General features: G+C 41.0%; 1 protein-coding gene across 4 annotated transcripts in view; it reads right to left on the bottom strand.

Moving 5' to 3' along the window:
• Positions 1–22,199, bottom strand: part of SOS1 (SOS Ras/Rac guanine nucleotide exchange factor 1) — a 48,390-nt gene extending 26,191 nt beyond the window's left edge. The window contains exons 1-9 of one of the 4 annotated variants that reach the window (XM_051792988.1): positions 21,825–21,889; positions 17,987–19,039; positions 13,247–13,372; positions 10,984–11,115; positions 10,276–10,440; positions 7,021–7,230; positions 6,416–6,559; positions 3,438–3,548; positions 3,230–3,328 (exon numbers count right to left, since the gene is read on the bottom strand). In XM_051792988.1, the coding sequence (XP_051648948.1) occupies positions 3,230–3,328; positions 3,438–3,548; positions 6,416–6,559; positions 7,021–7,230; positions 10,276–10,440; positions 10,984–11,115; positions 13,247–13,372; positions 17,987–18,004 (1,005 nt within the window). In that variant the 5' untranslated portion in view covers positions 18,005–19,039; positions 21,825–21,889. Of the gene's footprint in view, positions 1–3,229; positions 3,329–3,437; positions 3,549–6,415; positions 6,560–7,020; positions 7,231–10,275; positions 10,441–10,983; positions 11,116–13,246; positions 13,373–17,954; positions 19,040–20,486; positions 21,768–21,824 lie in introns of those variants that run through there. The other 3 variants (XM_051792989.1, XM_051792987.1, XM_051792985.1) reach the window with 3 other exon arrangements.
• Positions 22,200–22,398: the final 199 nt, after the last annotated feature.

Below are 22,398 nucleotides of genomic sequence, written 5' to 3'. Positions count from 1 at the left end.
GGCTGGGTTACACCACTTACAGATGTGATTGCAAACCAAATTCATTAAATTTGTTACACTCTCCAACATGACACTGGCTCAAACAAGCCTGAGAATGAAAGTGAAGTCAAAGCTCAAAATAGTTTGGGATGTGTTGCCCAACACCACCGCACACAGCAAGAAAATTAAGGGATCAAACTAAAGATACTCTAGTCCTAAACTACTAACATTTTACCACCTTGTGCCTTCTTCAGCAACATGTAACAAATTTAATACCATCAGTAAAAAGACTGGCAAGTTACTTTTCATCTAAGAACAAAGTTTAAAAAAAAAAACAAATAAAACACACTAGATGCTGGTGTGAAATTAAAGCACCCTGAGATTTTTAGATCATTATAGGTAGAATTCCAACTAAAAAATAATATCAAAGAGACAACAGGTTACCATTCATGACTCATGGGAGTCAAGGCTGCATTTGGCTTAAAAAAATCTCAACCTATGAAGCTCTCCTGTTTCCCAAAAACATACTGTTTTAACTAAGCAGAGTTTATATATGCTTTGCAGCATTCCTAGTTGGAAAATAAAGAATTTTAAAGTAATCTTCTATTTATCCAATGAAAGGAAAGAGTATATACAAACTTACAGCATTCAAGACAGTGCCAAATTCAATTCAAAGGTATTGTAACCTTCTTTCTTCAATTACTCAAGGTCATGAATAACTCCACTGTTTGTACCACCCTACCTTTCACTTAAAAGTCCACACTTCTATTCACAGAATTCCATGATTCTATGATTCAGAAAAGCCCATTCATATTATCTGAAAATTTGCAAAAAAGTGCAGTCTCCTATGAAACTGCTATTTTATATAGTTAGTTTATTATATAAAAGTTTGAGGACTTTTCAGGTTGGTTGAAGGAAAACACAGCCCTTAGTCCTATTCTAACTTTCCAATGATGTAGCTTTAGCTAAAAACAGAATATTTATTTGTGCATTCCTGGTGCCCTGCCCAACTTCAGGAAGGCTTTAGTGATAACCATTTAGATAACCATTTAGTGATAACCATTTAGATAACCATTTAGTGAATAGAATTTTTTTTTTTAATTTGCATAGTTAGAAGGAAACTGAAATGCATTTTAGATACTTCAAAGTACAAAGTACAGCTGAAAGAAAAATGCAAACCTCTTTATCCTTAAGTATATCTATATTCAAGAGAAATAAAATGGTTTTTCCACATGCTACTTTGCCAACATTTTGTGTCTTCATACCAAGAGATCCATTTTCATAGCATTTTTAACTTGATTATTTATATATGGCTGCAATCACTAAATCAGGTGTCTTACCATACCAGAGAATTCAATATAACCTTGCATTAGTGAAACTGTCTTGATGATAAGGCTAAATAATTGCACCAATACCCTTCTGCAGCAGGTAACCTTCTCTTCCGTCAGGTGATTTTTAAGTATAATCACGCTGGAATTTATTTAAAGATTCCAGATACAAGAAAGAAAATGTTATTGCTAGCAGAGACTACTTGAGGGAGGGATTCATATGCTGAATGCTCATTGACAGCTGAAGATAATGCCACGAAAGGCAATATCTTTCTCTTCGCCTGCGCCTGTTATCCATCACTGCCTACGACGTGTATCGCCAGTCACAGACCACAGTGACAGGTGCCTCACTAAAATGTGAGATGAGCAACACGGTGGGAAGAGAACCTGGAAGGTTATCATATACAGAATAAAATCCAGCCCAACAATATCAGACTGACACAGAGTGGAGGGGGCGTGTGTAGAGCATGAACGCAAAAAGACAAGAGTTTTACATAAAGCGCAGGTCATGGGTTGCAAAGACTGATCACCTTCTGGAGCTGGGCTTAGCTTGGACTCCAGTTTGCCCTAACGAAGGTGAACACAAGCTGCTCCCCATTACATAAGCACACAGGCTCTTTTTCCCCTCTTAAAATTGCCAGTGGAAGAAGCAACGCAGGATGCCTGTGTGTCAGACGACATTAATCCTTCATGCTTTGTCTATTACATATGACTGTGCCATGTTCACACAGAAGTATGCAGGTACTGCATTTTGAGACTGTGTGATAGAAGCATGAGCAGGGAAACCTTATGTCTATGCAGGTCTTTATCATACAAAATGCAAACAAGCTGTATCATACCTCCCTTCCAATGGATTAAGTAAAGTGCTTAATATTTTAAAGATGTCTGAAAGGTCAGACCAAACCCACGAACTAGACAAACAGATCATGCATACATCCCAAAATTTTTCAAAAAGCATGTTATACAAGATGAGCTATGTGCCAAAGCTGTATATGTAGATCTAAATCACTAAAAATGGTGTTAAAACTGTAGACACTTAGAGAGGACCTAAGTACTGGGTTATCCAAAGACAACCTAACAAACATTCAAGGAAACACATACAGATTTCTTCAAAAGAGCAGAGATTTTCTTTTTTTTTTATTATTTTTTTTCTTTTTAACTTCAGATCCAAATTTCCCTACGTATTTGTTTGGAATACTGTGTGCCTTATGAGTTTCCATTAAGTTCAAATGAAGATTCTGCTTGAAAGTTTTCCTCAGAATGCTTTACACCCCTTAAAGATCATTATTCAACATCAATGCCCCAGAAAAACATTCTGTAGCTATTTGCTTTGCATGTGTGTATGTTCCTGTGGCCCTATCAACAGGAGTCTCATTACAAAAAGCCCAAGTAGTACATATATCAAACCAAGCCTTCCCTTTGAAGGGAAGATATCACCTTTACAAGCCCATGGGATGTCCACTGCAAGAACACCAAAGCTTTTATTGAAATAAAATGAAGTCTGAAGGGAACTCTTGCTGTGATTTTAAATTTACAAAGTAACAGCTTGAGAAAGCCTTGGACATCTATAATACAGCCATTTGCCATTATCTCTTAACACTGTTGCAACTATCATTCCAAGAATATGAGTATGTAGATCTCTATTGCTTTCTAAATTAATAGTAGCTTGATTATTTGACAGAAATCATTACCTGCTGTAAAACTTCCATGAAATTACAAGCTGATGTTCAGTTAATTATAGCATGCACCTGCAGAGCACATAACCTGCTTTTTATTCAACACAGCAGTGTTATTATTCACATTCTAGTAAAAGATTTTACCTCTAACTGAGCACACAAAGCTCTGGTACCTAACATTGAGAATTATTAAAAAAAAAAACAAAACACAAAACCAAACACATCAGATTGACACAACATTCTTACTTTTAGCAGTTCAAAATAATGGAGACAGTGGTAAACAGGGGCAAGGAGCAGCCGGGGTAGAACATACTGGACAGCTTCTTTAAAGCCTTCACCTATTGACTAGAAACAAAATAAGTTTCAGTCTTAAAACAATAAATGTATTGAAGCAACAATGTGATGTAATTAAAATAGTAATATCAATACTATGTCTTACTTAAAGGCAAGTTACCTGTAAATAAAATGCTGCTCCTGGCTTTGATAGTTGACTTAGAAAATGATCATGAAACCCAGGTCGCAAAATATCTTGTGCATACGATTCATATGGATCAAATGCTAGTTCCTAAGAAGAGATACAGAATAATTTTACAATCATAGAATGGCTTGGGTTGGAAGGGACCTTAAAGATCATGTAGTTCCAACCCCTTGCCATAGGCAGGAAAACCATCAGTTTACAAAACTGATTTAAAAGCTAAACTTCCACGTTTCTTAAAGAAAATACATATGCTACATAGACTTTTTCAAAACACATGTAGAGAAGAGCCAACTTTTACATGCTCATCATGACTGACAGAGTAAATCAGTCTAAAAGAGATCTCTGGAAGTCAACTGGTCCAATTCCCAGTTCAAAGCAGGGCCTACCTCAGGGCCATAGACAGATCCACCATCAAAGCTAGCTGAGGATTCTCAGGGTCTCTCTCATCCAGCTGAGTTCTGATCAACTCCAAGTAGAGAGGCATCAAAACCTCTCTGGGCAGCCTATTCCAATGTTCAAGTGTTCTTGTTGCAGATTTCCTCCCCTCCAGTATGTCATCAGGATTAATCTTTTTACCATTCATGTGCTCTCTCACTCATCTCACAGTTCTCAACTGTGAAGCCTCAGTAAGAGCCTGCCTCTATTGTCCTTACACCTTCCCTTTGCCTAACTGAAGACAATAGTAAGATCTCCTTCAGACTTCTCAAGAATAAATAAACCCAGCAATCTCAACCCTTTTTGGGCATCAGGGGCCTCAGCGCCTTAACCATCATGGCAACGTTCATGTATAAACACATCTTGTGCCAGAAAGCCCAAAACTGGACACAGCATACCAGATGTGGTCTCAAGTCCTACACAGAAGTGATCCCTCAACATTCCAGCTACACATTCCCTAATATAATGCAGTAGGTAATTAGCCTTCACAGACAATTCCTGAGGACCTCCCAGCCCTGTCACACAGTACTGCTCCTCAGCTGAAACATTGCATGGGGTTGTTTGGTCCCAGGTGCACAATTTCATATTTGTCTTTACTCAACTCTGTGAGGTTCCCATAGGTCCATTTCTCCAGCCTGTCAGGTCCCCTAAGAAGTAGCCCTGCCCTCCTGTGTGTCTCCCCACAATTTGGCATCACCTACCAACTAGATGGGGCAGACCTCCTTCCACAACACTAATCCAGACATTAAACAGTATCAAACCCTGAGGAATGCCACTAACCACGGGCCTCCAGGTGGCCTTTGTACTGCTGATAACAGCCCTTCAAAAGCCTGACAGTTCAGCCGATTCCCCACACATTGTATAATTCCACTAGCTAGGCTGCATCTCACCAAGCTGACTGCAAGGATACTATGACAGACTGTGCTGAAAGCCTTGTTTAAGTTCAGATAAGAGATATTAACTGCTCTTCCTTCTGTCCATGGAGACAGCCATCTCTTTGAAAGTAGTCAAGGTGGTCAGGTACAGTTTGTCCTTTGGAAATCTGTGCTGGCTGTTGCCAGCCACCTTCTAGTCCTTCACATGGCTGGATGTGAATTCCAAAAAGATTTGCTAATCCTCTGAGGGACTGAGGAGAGACAGACCAGCCCCTAGTTTACAGGAACCTCCTCAACAGTGTTTTTGAGACTGGGCATAACACTATCTCCAAAACTCACTTGAGGCCATTTCCTCTTGTCCTATCACTTGCTACTTGGGAGAAGAGATCAACACCCACCTTTTTACAGCCTCCTTTCAGGTATCTGTAGAGAGTGATAAGGCCCCCCCCCCCACCCCCCCCCCCCACCCCCCGGCCTCCTTTTGTCCAGGCTAAACAACCCCAGCTCCCTCAGCTGCTCCGCACAGAACACGTTCTCTAGGCACTTCACCAGCTTTGTTCCTCTTCTTTGGACACACTCCAGCACCTCAGTATCTTTCTTGTAGTGAGGAGCCCAAGTTCCAGTAAACAAGAAACTGTGCATGTCCTTGCCTCCTACTAAACCCAACCTCTTTTCTCAGAGACTGGGAATGCATATTCCATGTGCTCTGAACACACTGCTTCTCTCCCAAGAAAGCTAGAGCCTGTGATAAAGAGATGACTCCTACTTGTTCAGAGAAGGGTTGTGCCACTTCTCAACTGGGCAGACTTTGCAGTCAAAGCTTGACCACATCATGCCCTTTGGTAGCATCCTCCTCTGATTCTGATCCTAAAGCATTCATCCAGCTCATTTATTCCATACTAGAGCTCCACATACTTGAGCTGATATTTTGTTAGGCCTCCTGGCCTCATCCCCCCCTCCCTCCCGTCCTTCCTGAGCACCTGTTTTCATTCATACAGCCCTCCATCATGGCAGCCCTTCCTGCCAGGTCGCTGAGTACAATCACACGACAGCTCTGCAATTGTGCACAGACTTCCAGATCCCCTTGTCTGTCCATGAGCACGTGCACTCTGGGGAAACAGACACTTCAGAGGAGCCTTTGGGCATCCCACCTTCTCAGGAGGAAGGTGCAGGAACCTTTGTTGCCATGCTTTCTGTTAAGCTCGTCCTCTTCTCTTCTATCTGCAAGCTTCGGTCTCCATCCACTAACAAGCCTAGTTCAAAAACCTTCCTCACCAGCTTAGCAAGCCTCTTGGCAAAGCAGCCCTTGCTCCTCTTTGTCTTTCCACAGCAATCTGGATCTACAGATGATTTACAGGACACTTCCAAATCTGTCAAAGTCTAGTCACAGGTTTTTTGTTCAACTTTTTCCACCTGTGCTCTTGAAAGTTTAAACAGTCACTCCAAAAGCTAAGGTTTAGAGACTAAAAAGGAAAGAGCACTCTCAAAAATAGCCAGTCCTTTCATCATGGTGGGGCTGGAAGAAGAGATCTCAAACTGAACAAAGGTAGCTAGAACAGAGATGCACTTTACATCTAACTGCAAGTATTAAAATATATATGGATAGCAAAAAAACCCCAAAATCGAAGGAGTATTTTTTCTTACCTCTGCCATGTCTTCAAAACAGCTGCCTACTAGTGGGTGAGGACTACCTTCATCTGTCATTTCAACAGTGTCTTCTATATGACCCAGTAACTTCACGCTAAGTTCATGAATGTCTGATATACGACTAAATATATTTTCCACATCCTGCAAAAAGCAACAGAACGAGACAAAAATCAAATGTGCAAGGCTACTCCGTTACGATGTGGAAGTCAAGAACTTTCCTAAACAGAACAAGATTCTACAATCATTTTATAACATACTTTTTCTACAATTTATATAAGATGATTAAATGTATTTTTAAAATAATGAATATCTATAAATATATAAAAATTTACAGTTATTCAAATGTGGCAAAGCACAGTGACAAATCTTAAAATTACAAGCCTGTAAGTGAATATAGCAAATTGGGAGGTTTCTTCCACAGTCCTACAAAACCCATACTTCCCCACAAGTGCTCTTTTATTATTTCCATTTCAGAACTCAAGACAAATGCTTTCTCTACTACTGATATGTTAAACTGGACAACAGTTAAATTTCAGAAGTATTCATCATTTATAGATATTATAGTAGGTGCTTTTTTTGTTTGTGGTTTGCACAGTACTTACATGAGATGAAAACAGTTTGGAGTTGGAGGCATATGGCTCTCTAAAAACTCTGATAATGAGATTTAGTTCCCTTATGTATTGTCGAACTTCTGCCATAAATGACTTCACTAGGTCATAATAGGTTTGCTCCCCTGAGGTGGAGGGTTCTTCATCAGATAAAGTTAGTGCACTTAAATCTTCTACATCTTGATGGAACATATCCATTAATACCTAGGTAGCAAAGAGAGGGAAATCCACAAAGTCAGAACCTCTTTTCAAGACTGACCAGTAGGTTACCAATAAAGAAAACCTATTATTCCTGTGAAATCAGACTGATCAGCAGTAAGATTTCTGTATTATCACTCTGCAATCAGTTGAGCTCTACAGAAGCAATATCCATTGCTATGAATTTGCAAGTCATTATGTGCAGTGGCAATCTCTGAAGATTCCCAGTCATTTAGACCAATCCAGGCATCTCTCCAAGAACACGGTCCTAAAATCAATTACAGTTTTAAAAGGTCTGTGAAGCACACCAAGACAATTAGCATTTAGCTGCACTGTATTACTCTGAATCAGCAGTGCACAGTCTAAGTTTCTGAAGATGCCATACTATCTGAAGTCAAAAGGTGTGTACGTTTTGGCTTTTCAGTTTTAGCTTTAACAGGAAGTCACACGTGATCATGCTCAGAATCCTGTGATCTCCCCACAATGAACACTGGCCTGTCCACAGACTGTACGTGGCCCAGTTTCTGTCCTTAACTGCTGAGTTTTTTTGTTAAAATGAACCCTTGAGGAAGGGCACCCACGCCACAAAGCAGTCACATTGCAGAACTACATAGACAAAAGGACCTCTAAAAACTCTGACTACCAGAGGTCCAAATTCATAACCAAGTAAGGCTTACCAAACACAAGCAATTAATAATCTAAACTTCTCAACAGAAGTGGATCACTGAACACTTCTTCCAAATGTGGTGTCTGAGCCAGGAGTCATTACAATGACTTAGCAAGTGGCAAGCAGATATCACACTCTGGGTTGTTTTCATCATACTCATCTTAATCTTAGAATATCTTAAAGATAAAATGAGTAAGTTGACTGCAAATTAGTTAAAGGCACCCTTATTTGAAGTATCTTTAGCAGACAGAAAACCTAAAGAGGGTCCACAAGCAATCTACAATGATGTAGCAAATAACAAGAAGCCAGCCTAAGATATAGTTCAACATAAAAGATGACTTCATCCTGGGATAGACAGATGGGACAGTATTTATGAACAAATCTGCTGCCCAGAGCTACACTCTTTCCAAGAAGTCATGAAATTTATCAAACAATGTATGTGAACTTTAAAATAAATGAGAACTTATTTACTGCTTGCCAGTCTCCATTCCAAACAGACAGAGGTGAAGCCATGGCAACCTGTGCCTGCTACTGCAGAGACTGATGACTGCTGTCAATCACTGAAAAGACTGAGGAAAAGAGTGAAGGATCAAAGCTGTAAATACTCCTCAGAGAGCCACAGGAGGGAATGCTAACACATTAAACATGAACTAGAGTTTTCAAAGTGGAAGAAAACAGAATGGAAAAGTGGTTTTTTCAAAATAATTGTAAAACTGGAGATCAAGAATTAAAGTTCTGAACGAGCCACAATAACCATAACATTTAGCCTGGTATTTACAGTAAAAGTCATCTTTCTTAAGAAATGTTATTTAATTAATTAGTACTATTAACAATTTTTTTAACATCAAGTAAGTTACAGGCACTTCTCCAGAGGACGTCAGTTAACCAAGCTGTTAACCACTCTTAGACCAATGAACTATTACACAAGAGAATACCTGGGGATCTATAAATTCAAGAGATGGTCTGGTAGGTTCATCAAACTTGAATACTGGAAGAAACACCTACCTAGAGAAGTCATTCTTCACCCATGTCTTGTACTAACACTCCTCAAAAATATACAGGTCTAGTGAGGAGGGAAATGGACACACAGCAGGTTCTTTCTCCTAGTGAGTCAAAGTCCCTGATACACACCCTGGTCTTAAGCTTCTCTGAAAGCAGAACAATGGACATTTTGCATTAAGACTGACTTCTGAAGCTCTAAGAACAGAGGGTGGTTCATATTTCAAAGTCAGTGAATGTACATGGATCTCAGGTTAAAAGGAGTCTCCTAAGTAATTCTGGAGAATGGAACATTACAGCATTACTACTGTAGGAAATTACATGGAATAATGCAGGTATTCAAGGAGGCCCCAACATTTCCAGATTTATTTCATGGATGCAGTTCTAGCACACAGCTGGGAGATTCCAAGCTGTATTCACAAGATGCATGTCTCACTACTATGAAATCCACAGAAACAATTTAAAGTAACTACACCTCAGATATTAAACTCAGAGCAATCAGAAGCCCAAGCACACAGTAGAAGAAAATGGGCTTGCATTTCAACAGAGTTTGGTTTTTTTTGCAGACAAGACAAAATTTTCCAGATGGATGGATGGCAAAAAAGCAAGTGTAAAAGTCCTTGAGGAAAAAGATGGTAAACAGGGCCAAGAAAATGTTCTGGTTGTTTTCTTTCAAAAAATAAAATCAAGCAGAAGACATCATGGGTATGACCATAATATACTATGAGGTTTCTCAATGCAACTCAAGGAAAACACCTTAACAGTACCTTTCAACTGGCTTATTCTGCTCAGGCAGTAAACAACAGGCCTGCTTCGGAGCCTTTCAAAAGTTTATTCTGAGCACATATTAGAGTTCCTACAGTGTAATACAATTGAAGTTCCTAAATCATATTTGTTACAGCTCCTCTGCTCGCCACCTTTCCTATGATACAAAGAAACGAGCAGCGACAGCACTTGTTCCTGTTAGCATTCTATAACCAATATTCAAACATGTACCTTCAAACACTGCCCTAATGACCCAGGCAGACATGCCCAAGAGCAAGAGTGACCAAGACTACTGACTGAGAAGCATTTAACTCCTTAAGACCTCACCAGGTATCTTAAGTAAAGAAAGGAGAAGTAGAAACAAGAAAAAGAAAAAAAAAAAGGCATTCACTTGAGCAGAGATAATCTCAACTGAAGATATTAACACAGACCAAGACAAAACCACTGAAAAGAGGTGATAAATTTGAAAATCCCCAGACTTCAGCAAGAACCATACTTTGTTGCACTAATTTCTTCTTTCAAACATACAACATTCCACATACTTACTAAGGAATAGACATTGTCCTGTCAAAATTCAACTACAACCTTCTGTTAACATGACAAATGAGGGTTAGGCTTACCTTATCAGCACACATTGCTACTTTAATATCTTGTTTTGTAATTTCATAATGTCTTATATTCCGCACGTAATTCCCAACCAATTTTAAGATGTCTGCAGAAATGTATTCTAATACTGCTACTATGTAAACAGACACTTGGTGGTCAATTTTGTAGCCTAGAACTTCCTGAAAGGGGGGGAAAAAAAAAAGCATTCCACTGTTACTCATTTGATGAAACAGACACCATAGGTTACAATTAAAACCAGTTAGTTTAACACCCTACTCATTAAAGATACACCACACATCCACAGCCTATTTTAAGAATAGAAACACAGTAGTCTGTAGGCCTAGAGAAGAAACAGTGCCATTGCAGATGCTGCTCTATTAATTGTGGAAGTGTCAACAGCCAACTAACTGTCCCAAAAACTTCATTTAAACATTTAGGGCTATTTCCACAAGTTTCTTGAGTGTTTTCTTAGTCGTGTGAAATGAAACGTGAACAATCCAACCTATAGCAAAGGAGTTCTTGGCTTTGTCCAAAAGAGAATTAACTGATTTTTAACTGAAAAATAAATATTTTCCATTAACATCACTTAAAACTATGTAACAAACACAGATATCCATTCTTAATCCTTTTGGTCTACATTTCAGGCAGCATACAGACATTACATGAAACAAAGGTGTCAACTTCTAATTGCACCCTAAAAGTAAGATTACATCACTGCTTACCTTTAACAAGGGATGGATTTTTTCTACTGGAAGAGATAACGGATTTCTTCGTTTCCTCTTCTCAATAGCAGACTGGGCATCAGCTATTGCCCACTTATCAATAGGATGGGGAAAACTTTTTTGAACACGATCCTTAAAAAAAAACAACAACATGACTAAAAGGTAAAATGCACTATCTGAGTGAGCTCAGCAATATTACCACATTATCAAATCACCTTCCATTACTTAAAGGAATGGTTGCTAATGTTTGCATTTCAACTATAAAAGCTTACACAACATGTGTAAATTTTATCATTTTGGAAAAGGCTTCTCGCTACATTCATAGGGCTGTATCAGATTATCATTATCAGAGGATTAGTGCTCAGAATTTAAGAAATGCCAGAATTAAGCTGCCACTGAAGGCACAGTTCGCTCCCCTTGTGCACATTTCTGTTTTGCCTTTACTGATCAGCACATGGTCCATCCTGTATACATGCAAACTGCTCTGATGGTGACAATGAACATAACAGGAAAACAAAATATACAACATCACCCACATATTCTAAAACAGTTTCAGTCTACAGGTGGACCATATATGCCCCAGCTTATTCATCCCTTCCATCAGTCAGTGTCTGAGGACACCTACATTCTCCCATGCACTGAATAGCTCTCCAGCTGGAACTCACACACAGGTCTCTGGAGGTTCAAAAGCGTCACTGTTTTTGGTAGCCCTGGTATTCAGATGCCAGAAATTTATTTTCTCAGATAACGTCACATTTTATTTTTTCAGCCCACAGTTCCCACTGACTGTTTCAGTTGCAAGTGTTCACTTACGTAAATATGGCTCCTGTTTGAGCAATCATGAAATGAGGAAGATGAAGTTAATGACCACTTACAAAGAGCTGGTACAGGACAAAGTACACAAACAAGAACTTTCCAAAAAAAAAAAAAATGTGACAGAATACAATTCTATAAAGGTGACACCCAACTTTCCAAAGTGCAGGGTTTTCTTTTTCTCCCCTCATAACACTTTGGCAAAAGGAAAGCAGAGGTCCCACCAAAAAAAAAAAAAAAAGTCTCTTTCACTGTGTGAATACCAATTCACACCCCAAACATAGTCCAGTCTGCTGACTGAACAATTAAGGTGTTCCAGGGGAAAAAAATGAATATGTTTGACCATATAATTAAAGATAGCATCACTGTGCATAAACACAAATGGGGTAAATGGTGGTTGCTTGATCATCTCTAATTCCTGCATTTCTCCTATCTTCACAGCTGTAAGATTCATAATAAAACACTTTGTGTCAAGTTTTTCGTTAGCATTGTTTAAAGCAGCACTAAACAATCTTCCACAGACCTCTTGTCTCTTTTGCTGCCAGACCAGAATGATGTAGCAAAACAGGTCAGCCACAAAAGGGGACACTGGAACACCATTAGAGGTGTCAGTGTTCAAAAGAGAAGAGGAAGGACAAAATTCATGACTCTTGAGCTCTAAGACAGCTACACTTTTAAGGGTTTTTTGTTTGCAAGGGTTTTTTTGCCATTAGTCCATTTTCTGCAGAACGTGAGGAAGACACTTGGCACAGGCCCTGGAAGCAATTACTGGAAACCAACAGGCACACAGCACACAGAGCTGTAGTCTGGCACCAAAGTCTTCAAATCATGGTTAAGCACAAAGAGCTACCAAGATATCCTGGTCTTAGAAGCTTAAGTGAGTTGTTCCTTAGATGGAAAAACTCTTCTCAGATCAAGCTCTCAAACATCAAGTTGCTCTTCTGAGCAACAGAGGTTGTAGATCTTTGAAAAGGCAATTGTAAGAGAAGAGGTCTCTATACAGAGGAAAGCAGCGTTCTTAAACTCATTCTGAAAAAGCAACTGAACTATTTTTGTTCGAATTACTGGGGCAGCAGGGGGTATATCAGCCCAAATTGCCATGCTGAGAAAGCAGCATAGAGCCTCAGACTAAGCAGTTGGAGTTTGCATAGAGTATCAGTGGGGGAAAAAGGTCTTTTGAAAGGAACCAATCAGCTTTATATACAAAATTTACACTCATCATCTATTAAACAGTAATACAGCTCAGAGATAGTTGTACTGTGCATTGAACAACAAATTCAATTAATAGGAAAATCAGCTATTAGGGAACTCAGTAGGCTTTATGCAGAAGGTTCTGCTACATAAAGATGCATAATTACTGCTTTCCTTTTTGCATTGTGAAATGATTAATATAGTACCTTTCACGTAACAGTTCAAATTATTACAGATTTGTAATAAGTGTTCTCTATACCTCTACATCCAGAAAACTTCTTGGTTGAGCTTGACACAACATATTTAACAACTGAAGAATTAACTCCTCCACATACTGCAACGCATCTTCAGTAGAGGAAAGTTTAGGATGGACTTGCACCTGAACCTATAGGAAATAGAAGAATTCAAGCTTTGAGTTTTGCTCTTCCCCAAACCACATGCTTTACTTGCAAAAAAAGATGACAAAACTCGAGCCAAACAGCTCAGAAAAATCCAACAGCTCTATTAAGATCCACCAGACAAACACAAGTGAAACACTCTCCTGCCCCCGACAGAAATATAAATCTCAAATGTTGTATGTACTCAAATCACTGTAAGAAATATTTAATGTCAAGAAAACCGCTAACTAATAACTGTGCTTACCAATGCAATTAGGAAAACTTTTAAAGCCCTTCCATATATTTCTCTCTCTCCACTGGCTCTTAAACAGCTGTTTTTACAAGACATTTTAGAGGTGGCATTTCTCTCTTTAAAAGTCATTGTTCATCACACAATTTAACTTCTGAAACAAGCCTCCACTATACTTTTCCTTTGCACTTCTGTAGTTCACAAAACAGCACAGTTTCAACCAGCTTAAATTTCAGGTACATAAGGCTCAGTGCTTCAGAGCTCAAACAGACAGGCAGTTTAATCTCAATCCTACACTGATGACAAATATTATGCCAGAGCAAGCTGACTGCTAACTTTCGCAATGCATCTTTCAAACCCCAATTTCATCATTTTACTGTTCCACTGCACACAACTCAAAATGCCTCCAGTTCTCTCGATCACTGACAGAAGAGCCTAACCACTCAGAATCAAAACCCAACACTCTGTCTCATCCAAATGTTAAACCCATGTCTGTATTCAAATAATAGCGCCATAATGATTTAATTTCACACCTGAGTTTTAACTCCTGTTTGCAGTTGTAGCAAGAACTAAATTTTCTGAAGTTCAAACACACAACAGCCTCAAATAGAAATCCACCTGCCTGCTAAGGCACTCATTAGTCTGGAAACTTCATGTCTGGGCATAGTCCTAGTGCTCACTTAGCTGCTGTTGAGATTCAAAATACGCTAGATCACGTGTTTGGCTTCTTGCAGATTGCACACTCTTATTCAGCAGGTCTTAAAAAACATCTCCAGAAGTTACTGCTTTTTTAACTTAAAAGCACTCTGGCAAAAATAGAACAGAAGAACTTCTCTCCATTTGACTAGCTAACACAACTATTTTGATTATGCCAACAGTTTCACTTTTCCTAAGAACTTCACCATGCGCAGCTACACAGTGTGTTTGTGGAGGTACATGAATAACAGCATGCTGAGCAGTCCCAAACATTATTTACAATTCAAACACTGACATCTGAAATGCTGTACCAGCTTGGAACATCTTAACACCAGAAATTACAGACTTGCAAAAGCAATCTCTTAAAAAGCAGAGCTGATCTGAGCCGTCTGGAAGATGCTGCCTTTAATGTTTCTTTTTTTTCCTAAAGCAGAACTGAACAAATTTGTATTAGACTCCCTATATTATACTCCAGTACTTTGTATTTCAAGAAGTGTTAAATTACCAAGTCAATTCACCAGTAAAAACACAGAGCATGATAAACTGGAGAGATGAAGAGCAGGTCTATTTTCTCCTTTGCTTAGAAAATCGATCACACATTTAAATAGCCTCATCACAACTCTTTCAGTCTGCAACACAGAGTCTATAGGAATAAGAACAAACAAACAAAAATACCACATCAGGCCATAACCTGAAACGTTATGCACAGTCAGCCAAAACTGAGTCGACAATAACCTACTCCTAGTTTGGGAAATAAAAATTTCAAATATTTTCCCTAAGCATTTATGTTCGGGGGCAGTTACATGACTCTTCTCAAAGGCCACTGTCTTCTGGCACTATCAAGCCCTTCTTCAATAAAACATCCAACTCAGCAGAAGAAAATATTACAAGTTGCCATTGGCTTGCCAGCATAGCTTATCTATGGTAGGTAGATAGTAAATAAACTTCGTTGCTACGTGACATTTAGTATCACTTAGGGTTCAAAGTCATACAAGCGCACAAAGAAAACAACTAGACTAACAAGGAAAATTACAGGATAGTTTGGTGCACAATTATCACAGAAACACGTAATTTCAGTATCTGCACTACTGTAGTACCCAAAGGCTCAGACTGAGAATGAAACAGAATGTTATTTGAGGGTACTCAGTGTAAGTCCCAAGAAGTCCATTATCTAAGACATGATGCAAGACTGGGTAAGATGCAAGATTTAGTAAGAGAAGACAAGAAATGGGAACATCTGTTAGCATACACCACCACGTGACTGGTTTCAAAAAAAAAAAAAAAAAGAAGATCAAATTACCAGGGGCTTTCCATCTTTCTCATAAAGTCATCTCAGGTTTTAAATTAAAAACCCTGGGCCACCCTGCCCTATTGCCCTCGAAAAGGGGGAGCACGGCTTGAATCCCACCAGACCCTTCAGTCCTATGTTAGGAATACACATGATAAAAACAGATTAACAACTTCTGAAGTGCGATGTTTGGATCAGATTCCTATCTAAACATTTAACCTCTTCCTTAAATAATGACAGAACCCATCCCTTCCCTCCTACACACACACCAAAATGTCTATCTTATGATAATGGAAATTACTAAAAAAAACCCCACATTAAGAACTTTTAAAAACAGCTTCAATTCTTCAGAATACCCTAACAACTTTTAATGGGCAAATACAATCTACACCAGGTACAAATCCCTGCCACTATGGCTGTTTTCATGCAACTCATGTGTTCACTTTTTTGAATGCTAACCTTCTCAGTCTTTCCTAATTCTCAAAAAAGAGATGACCAGGATTCTCTTTATTTAAAGTTAAGCAGAGCCAGAATTTCTTGAACAGCTTTTCGGAATCTGTTCAAGAACATAAGCAGAGAAGAACAGTTTAATGAAAATCCTTAAGGAAAATCCTATTATTAAACCCGGCTTTTTTTGTCCTCTTCCTCTAAAATCAATGAAGGCAAAGAATTTCTATCAGGAATGGTAACAGCTTAAAAATTGGGCAACCATAGATCTAAACTGGCAGAAAGAGTCAATGAAACCAGTGAAAAAGAAGAGTGTGCTTAATGAATAATACAAAGATAAATATAGCTGATCTTACTTTATAAACCTTAGCAACTTATTTTATATAAAGCTTTCTCAAACCATTCCTTTCAAACTCTACACAATAAATTAGAATATAAACATTTCCACAAGCCTCATGGGAAGCAGTAGGAACCTAGACCAAACTCTAAGTAAAGGATTGCAGATCAAACAGCTTCAGGTTACACAGAGGCTTGGTCTCCCACAGGTCCAACACAACTCCAAGGCTGGGATGACCCAACTCCCAGTCTAGACTGACACTCAGCAGCTCATTCTGCATTAGAAAGAGGTGATTGATAACAGATAAAGGTAGACACAGTGAATTTAACAATCCAATTGATACTAAACCACACATCCTTAGCATCCTTTGCAGTTACCTCTTCCTCAGTGGCCATGAGAAAAAGCCTAACTTAGGTTGCTTGTAAACTGAAAAATTTCAATTCAGGATGAAAAAAAATCTCCAAAGACTTCTTAAAGCAATTTCACATGTTATACAAACACCAGCTTAATGCTCCTAAATCATCATTACCAATCAACACAGTCAGGTTCAGGGTTCTCAGCCGTTGTGCTAAACACAGAACACACCAGACAAATCCTAGGTGTGAAAGGCTGCCGAGAGAACAATACTGAACTGACTCCCATCAGGAGCAGTAGAAGCTCCAGCACCTTCAGAAAGGGCATAACAAAAAGAAATAATTCTAAAGCTATGTAACAAACCGAAATAAAAATGAAGCGTCTACCGTTGGCTAGAGACAATTTTATCATAACTGGGCAAGACTACCCATCTACTGGCAAGAAATCACAGTATTGAATCAAGAAACAGCTCCTGCTAAAATACAACTGCGCTTCACTGCTGAGCACAGGCACTGCCACACTGCCAGTCTGCCCCAGTGGCAGCTGAAGTGCTTGTAGAAAAAGTGTCTAAAAGGAAAAAAGCATCGTATTTACCACATCATATTGACAATAAAATAGAAGAAGCTGTAATGAGACGACAAGCCAAGCCATCTTCCAAAGCATTATCAGAGAGGATAAAACTTTACTGATTTTAAGTATTTTTCTAAACTGTTCAATTAATGGGTTATTAGTAGAAATGACTTGGCAACAGAGGAAGTTATTCTGGTGAGGAGGGAAGATTTTTTTTCAATTCAGTACCTTCAAAAATCTTCACTAATGCTGCAACTCTTATTTTTACTCGACATATCTTGTGTTTATTTTCCCTCAATGACTAAAATACTACTGACAAGCAACTGCCTATCACTAAAACACTTCAGGACAAAGTATTTTAGGTACCCTTTGCCTGGATGAGTGTTCTTATAGCACAAGCACTCCTTAAAAAGGTTTTTTCTTCTATTCTTATACATCTCTTCTGATATTTGGTAACTCTGAGTATGTTTTGTTATTCTGATCAACTAAAAATCCAGTAAATTAAATCGAATACAAACACCTTAGATGCACACTCCAGCAACAACTCACTGAGGATGCAAGACTCAGATTTTTGCAAACATTTCTGCTGATGTCTCAGAAAAGCAGCAGTATTACACTGCACCACTGAACATGTGAAAAAAAACATACAGTAAAGATCTGAACTGTAGGAAGTTCTTAACTTTATCCTCCATAGCCATCAGAAGAACAGAGAATCCAAAGAGATCAGAAATTATGAATGTTCTACATCTTCCAAGAAGCAATGCTTAGAATAAGAAGTGTCATCCTGAGTGGCAAGTGACAACTGGTTTGGCATCAATTTGAAGAGTTAGATAATTACATGTCAGGTAGAAATATCTTTGTCAGCAAGAGCTTCCTGAGAACTCTGTAGTCACTGAAGCAGTTTTTCTCATGTCTTTTGCTCCATGAAAGGCACAGACAACTGACTAGATGATACATGGAGTACCTGGGAGAACGCTGTCTGGAACAGTTCCCTTAACTGAGGAAGCACATCCCCTTCAGTTGTCAAGCCACATCAGTCCAATCATTTTGACCACAACAAATTCCAACAGGACCCCTTGGTAATTGCTCAACTGATTCAAAACAACTTGAGGTTCGTAAACAGCAGAACATCCACACAGTGAGAGCCTTCTTTTGTTTTTCTCCATCATCACACTGCTTATGGTATCAGCAAAGATGACACACTTTCTACTGCAAAAATCAATGTACGAGGGAAGAAGCGCGTCAGACACGTGTAGAGAAATTCTGACTCCATAAACAAGTTCTACGAGGAACAGTGTTTAAGAAAAACTATCCAAAAGGTCGTGACAGAATGAAGTGTATAAATTCACTAGCAAAGGAACACCAGTGTTGGAAGAGGCATCACTTTGCAGATGTCCCTTCTGAGTCTGTTTTCCAAGGCGTATTAAAAGTTATGTATCTCCATCTCCAGGCACCTGAGAGCTTTGGTGTTTCACATGTCTTGAATCCTTCATCTTCAGCCCCAGCATCTGACCTTCTGTCCATCTTTGCAACTACAATTTCAGACACCTGCTGTTATCTTTTCTTCCTTTTCTTGTACCTCATCTCATCATTACTGTCTTTTGCCAGCAAGCAAAGACCTCTACAACACTCCAATTTTGCAGCTTCAAAATAACAGTGACCAGGCAGAGAAGCATCTCAGTTGACATCATTTTCTTCCTAATTGAGTGCACTGGAGTCTATCTTGACAGCATCTGAAGAAGAATCAGAAGAAAAGGAATTACATTACGATCTCAATGGTACAAGAGCTGCTTTTTGCAAATGCAGCTGCTCAATGCAAAGACAGCTCTATTGTTAAGGTTCATGTCTAATGAAACACAAGGCACGGTCTCCTAAGAACTGTTTGATGTAAGAAAAGATTTATTCTTACTACATATTCTTGGGTTTGTTCCTTGATAAAAAATAGAATCAAAATAACTAACTGGGAAAAAGAAAGCTATTTGCAATGATTCAGCAAGACCTATTTTTTTAAGAAAGTGATCCCGAGGCTGTAGTTTGAACTCTGCATTAGGAGCCAGCTCACAGTTACAAAAAGGGCAATGGCATTTTAATGATTCAGTCCATGTGTGGCAGCTTTCCCCAAGAACTGCAAACACTCCATCCTGGTATATATAGTTTTACAACATTAACTTAAATGCCATTCTCCTCATTGGAGCTATTAATTCAATGTAGGTCTGCCCAAACTATTAACTCTAATTTCCAGCTATGCAGGAAATCATCACAATCCTGCCTGTACATCAACCTGGTTTCAGGTGGAGTTCAGAAAGCAGCTTGCTGTCACTACCTGAGAATGAGTGTCAGCATCTGGTCAGCTAAGGTGAGAAGCAAAGGAAAGGTTCTTCTCTGGTAACAAATGGATGTACGTGAGCTCCAGATAACCTGACTGCCACTGGGACAGCAGGCTCTGGCAATTCTGCAGTCAAAGTCACAAGGCACCACTTTCCCTCCAGGACAGTTGTGCTCTTTGACCTCCCTGGCATACACTGCCACCCTCTCTACTTTACTAGTCCCACACACTGACCTGCAGGCAGAGCTCAGGTCTTTGGTGAACAACACAAGGGGTCAGTGACTGCAACACTGCAGTGCTGCACTTGTCCCATGAACGACCAGAGGCGACTGTCAAAGCAAGTGCACTGTGATGTTCATGGCTTTACCTGCCACCTGTGGCAGGTTCATTACTTTATTGGGCCTTTATCAGTGCAAAACACCCTAGCTAAAACTATTTGTACCTATATAAGTTAGGACAACACATAATTTGGTTTCTGCATTAATGAAGAAGTCACTAAGTTAATAATTTAACATTTTTCATTTCCCATTTAGTTTTTCTGTAACTCAAGTATTTGTCTCTTCAGTGAGGTTGGTGACAATGTGGGCAGATTCTTTATTTCTACCTTTACAGAAACAGCAGTAGTAAGCAGCAGAAGACTATGTTTCTGGACCACAGGGCTCAACAGCCCAAGAAAAGATAAGAAACAGGTGGTGATCTCGTGAAGAGCTGAGGTCAAAAGAGCTAACACCCGCCAGTTAAAAGTTTCAGTGTGAAGCTTTCAGAACTATCTTTGACTGACTGCCTGATTCCTGCCACCCCTCTACCCACAATAAGAAACAGAGCAGAGGACAACAAAACCAAGACAACTATACCTTGCAGGGCCGGTCTGTCGTCCTTGGTATCTTGTCATCATTGGCCTTCTCCATTGACCTCAGATTCCAGAATTCCTTTTCCCAATGCAGAATTTATCAAACTCCTTCGAAGAAGCATCTTAAGTGCAGGGTGACTTCACGAGTGACTTGTCCATCGGAAAGAAATTCCACTCTTCAGATGTCACAAGTAATTCCAAAGCCCTGATGCCTGCTCACTTCGAATGCTCACACCGTGTCCTCTAGTAGTGAGCACTGAGCCTCATTCCAAATTTGACAAATATCTGCTACACCATGGAATGAACCATCCTCCAAAAGGAAGAGCTCTCTCTGGTTGAGACCTCAGGCAGCTCCACTTTCCAAGCAGCCTTCAGCTGGATGGCTGTCCAAGTGCTTACAAGCACCACAGGCAGTAGTGAGCTGCATGGTTACTGCAGAAGTTTCAAGGGAGCAACTATCCATCAGGGATAAGGCATTCACAGTCATGTTACAGATGAGACGAGCAAAAAGGACTTCCAAGAACTGGACAAAAACTACACAGTGCTGGAGACCTCAAAGAGCACACCCAGAAAAGAGAGGCAATACATTGCAAGAGGAAATTAGGAAGAAATACTGAATGTGTATGACTGCAACACTTGAGACTTCTCAATCAGCCCAAGGAGCAAGTCTTTTATGCAAAAGTTGCAGTTAATCACTGTAACTGGACAGACTCAGAAAGCGTTGCTGTGCACAACTGAGCCATGTCAGGTTCTGCAATCTGAAGCCAGTTCAAGCAACAGTGTCAGAAAACTTTTGTTTCTTAAGTCTTCTACTTTCCGGACTCAGGCTGCAAAAGTGGAAGAGGAGCCCTGACCATTTTTTCCTCTCTTCCCAATAAATTCTTTCCACACCACAGGCAAAAGCTTCACCATCCTGAGGGAGCAAGACTTGCTAGTTTGTCCTAATGAAGCCTTCTCAGCAAAAAGGTATTTAAACTAAGAGAAGCCTAACTAAAAGCCATTAGACACGAACACTAATTAACTAAAATTCTCTCCAGAGTAGCTCACAACAACCCCCCCCACTCCAGCCGTGTCACTAAGGGAGACCAGCACAAACCCGCAGCAGCACTACTCGCTTCCCTCTGGGCGCAGGGGGGCCCGCACTCGGGTGTCCCTCGGCCAGTTTTTATCTCCACGGCCCCGTCTGTCAGAGCATCGCCCCAGCGCGGCCGCCGGGCCCCTCGGCGGCGGGGCACCCACCGAGCACCGCCTGCCCCGCGGGACGGCCCGACCCAGCCCCGGCAGCCCCGGGGCCGCTCCGGGAGCGCGGGGAGCCCAGGGCGGCCCCGCGCCGAGCCCTCACCTTCTTGAGGGCGGGCACCAGCAGCCCCCGCCACTTGGGCGCGTTCTCCTCGCTGAAGAAGTCGTAGAGCAGCGGCTGCGCCTGCATGGTGCCGCCGGGGCGCGGGCCGGGAGCCGCGGCGGGAGGGCCCGGCGGGCGCTCAGCGGGAGCGCGGGCGCTCCCCCGCCGCCGGCGGGGGCGGCAGGCCCGCAGCGGCGGGGGGGGGCGGCGGGTGCCGCATTCCCCGCCCCGGGGCGCGGGGGTGGGCGCGGGGGGCGCGCGGCGGGGCGGGGGTCGCGCGCGGGCCGCGAGGGGCGGGGTCGGAGCGCGAGCGCCGCCGCCTCCCCGGTCCCGTCCTCGCCCGCTCCGGCGGCGGCCGCGGGCGCATGCGCGGAGCGGCGACTCCCTGCGGGCCCCCCCGCCCCTGCGCCTGCGCGCCCGCCACGCGCGGTCGCGGCCTTCCTCGCGGAAGTGACGCCCGGAGGGGCGCGCGCCCTGGCGGCGGGAGGGTGGCGGGACACCCCGGGGGATCCCGGGGCGCGCGGGGGATCCGTCGGGACACGGCGACCGGGACACGGGGAGGCGGGCCTGTCTG

Source organism: Manacus candei, unplaced genomic scaffold (genome assembly GCF_025592945.1).
Source record: "Manacus candei isolate 608988 ecotype Guabito, Panama unplaced genomic scaffold, ASM2559294v1 h1tg000035l, whole genome shotgun sequence".
Classification (NCBI taxonomy): Eukaryota; Metazoa; Chordata; class Aves; order Passeriformes; family Pipridae; genus Manacus; species Manacus candei.
The sequence above is the reverse complement of the archived record's forward strand: the minus strand, read 5'-3'. Positions and strand labels throughout refer to the sequence as shown.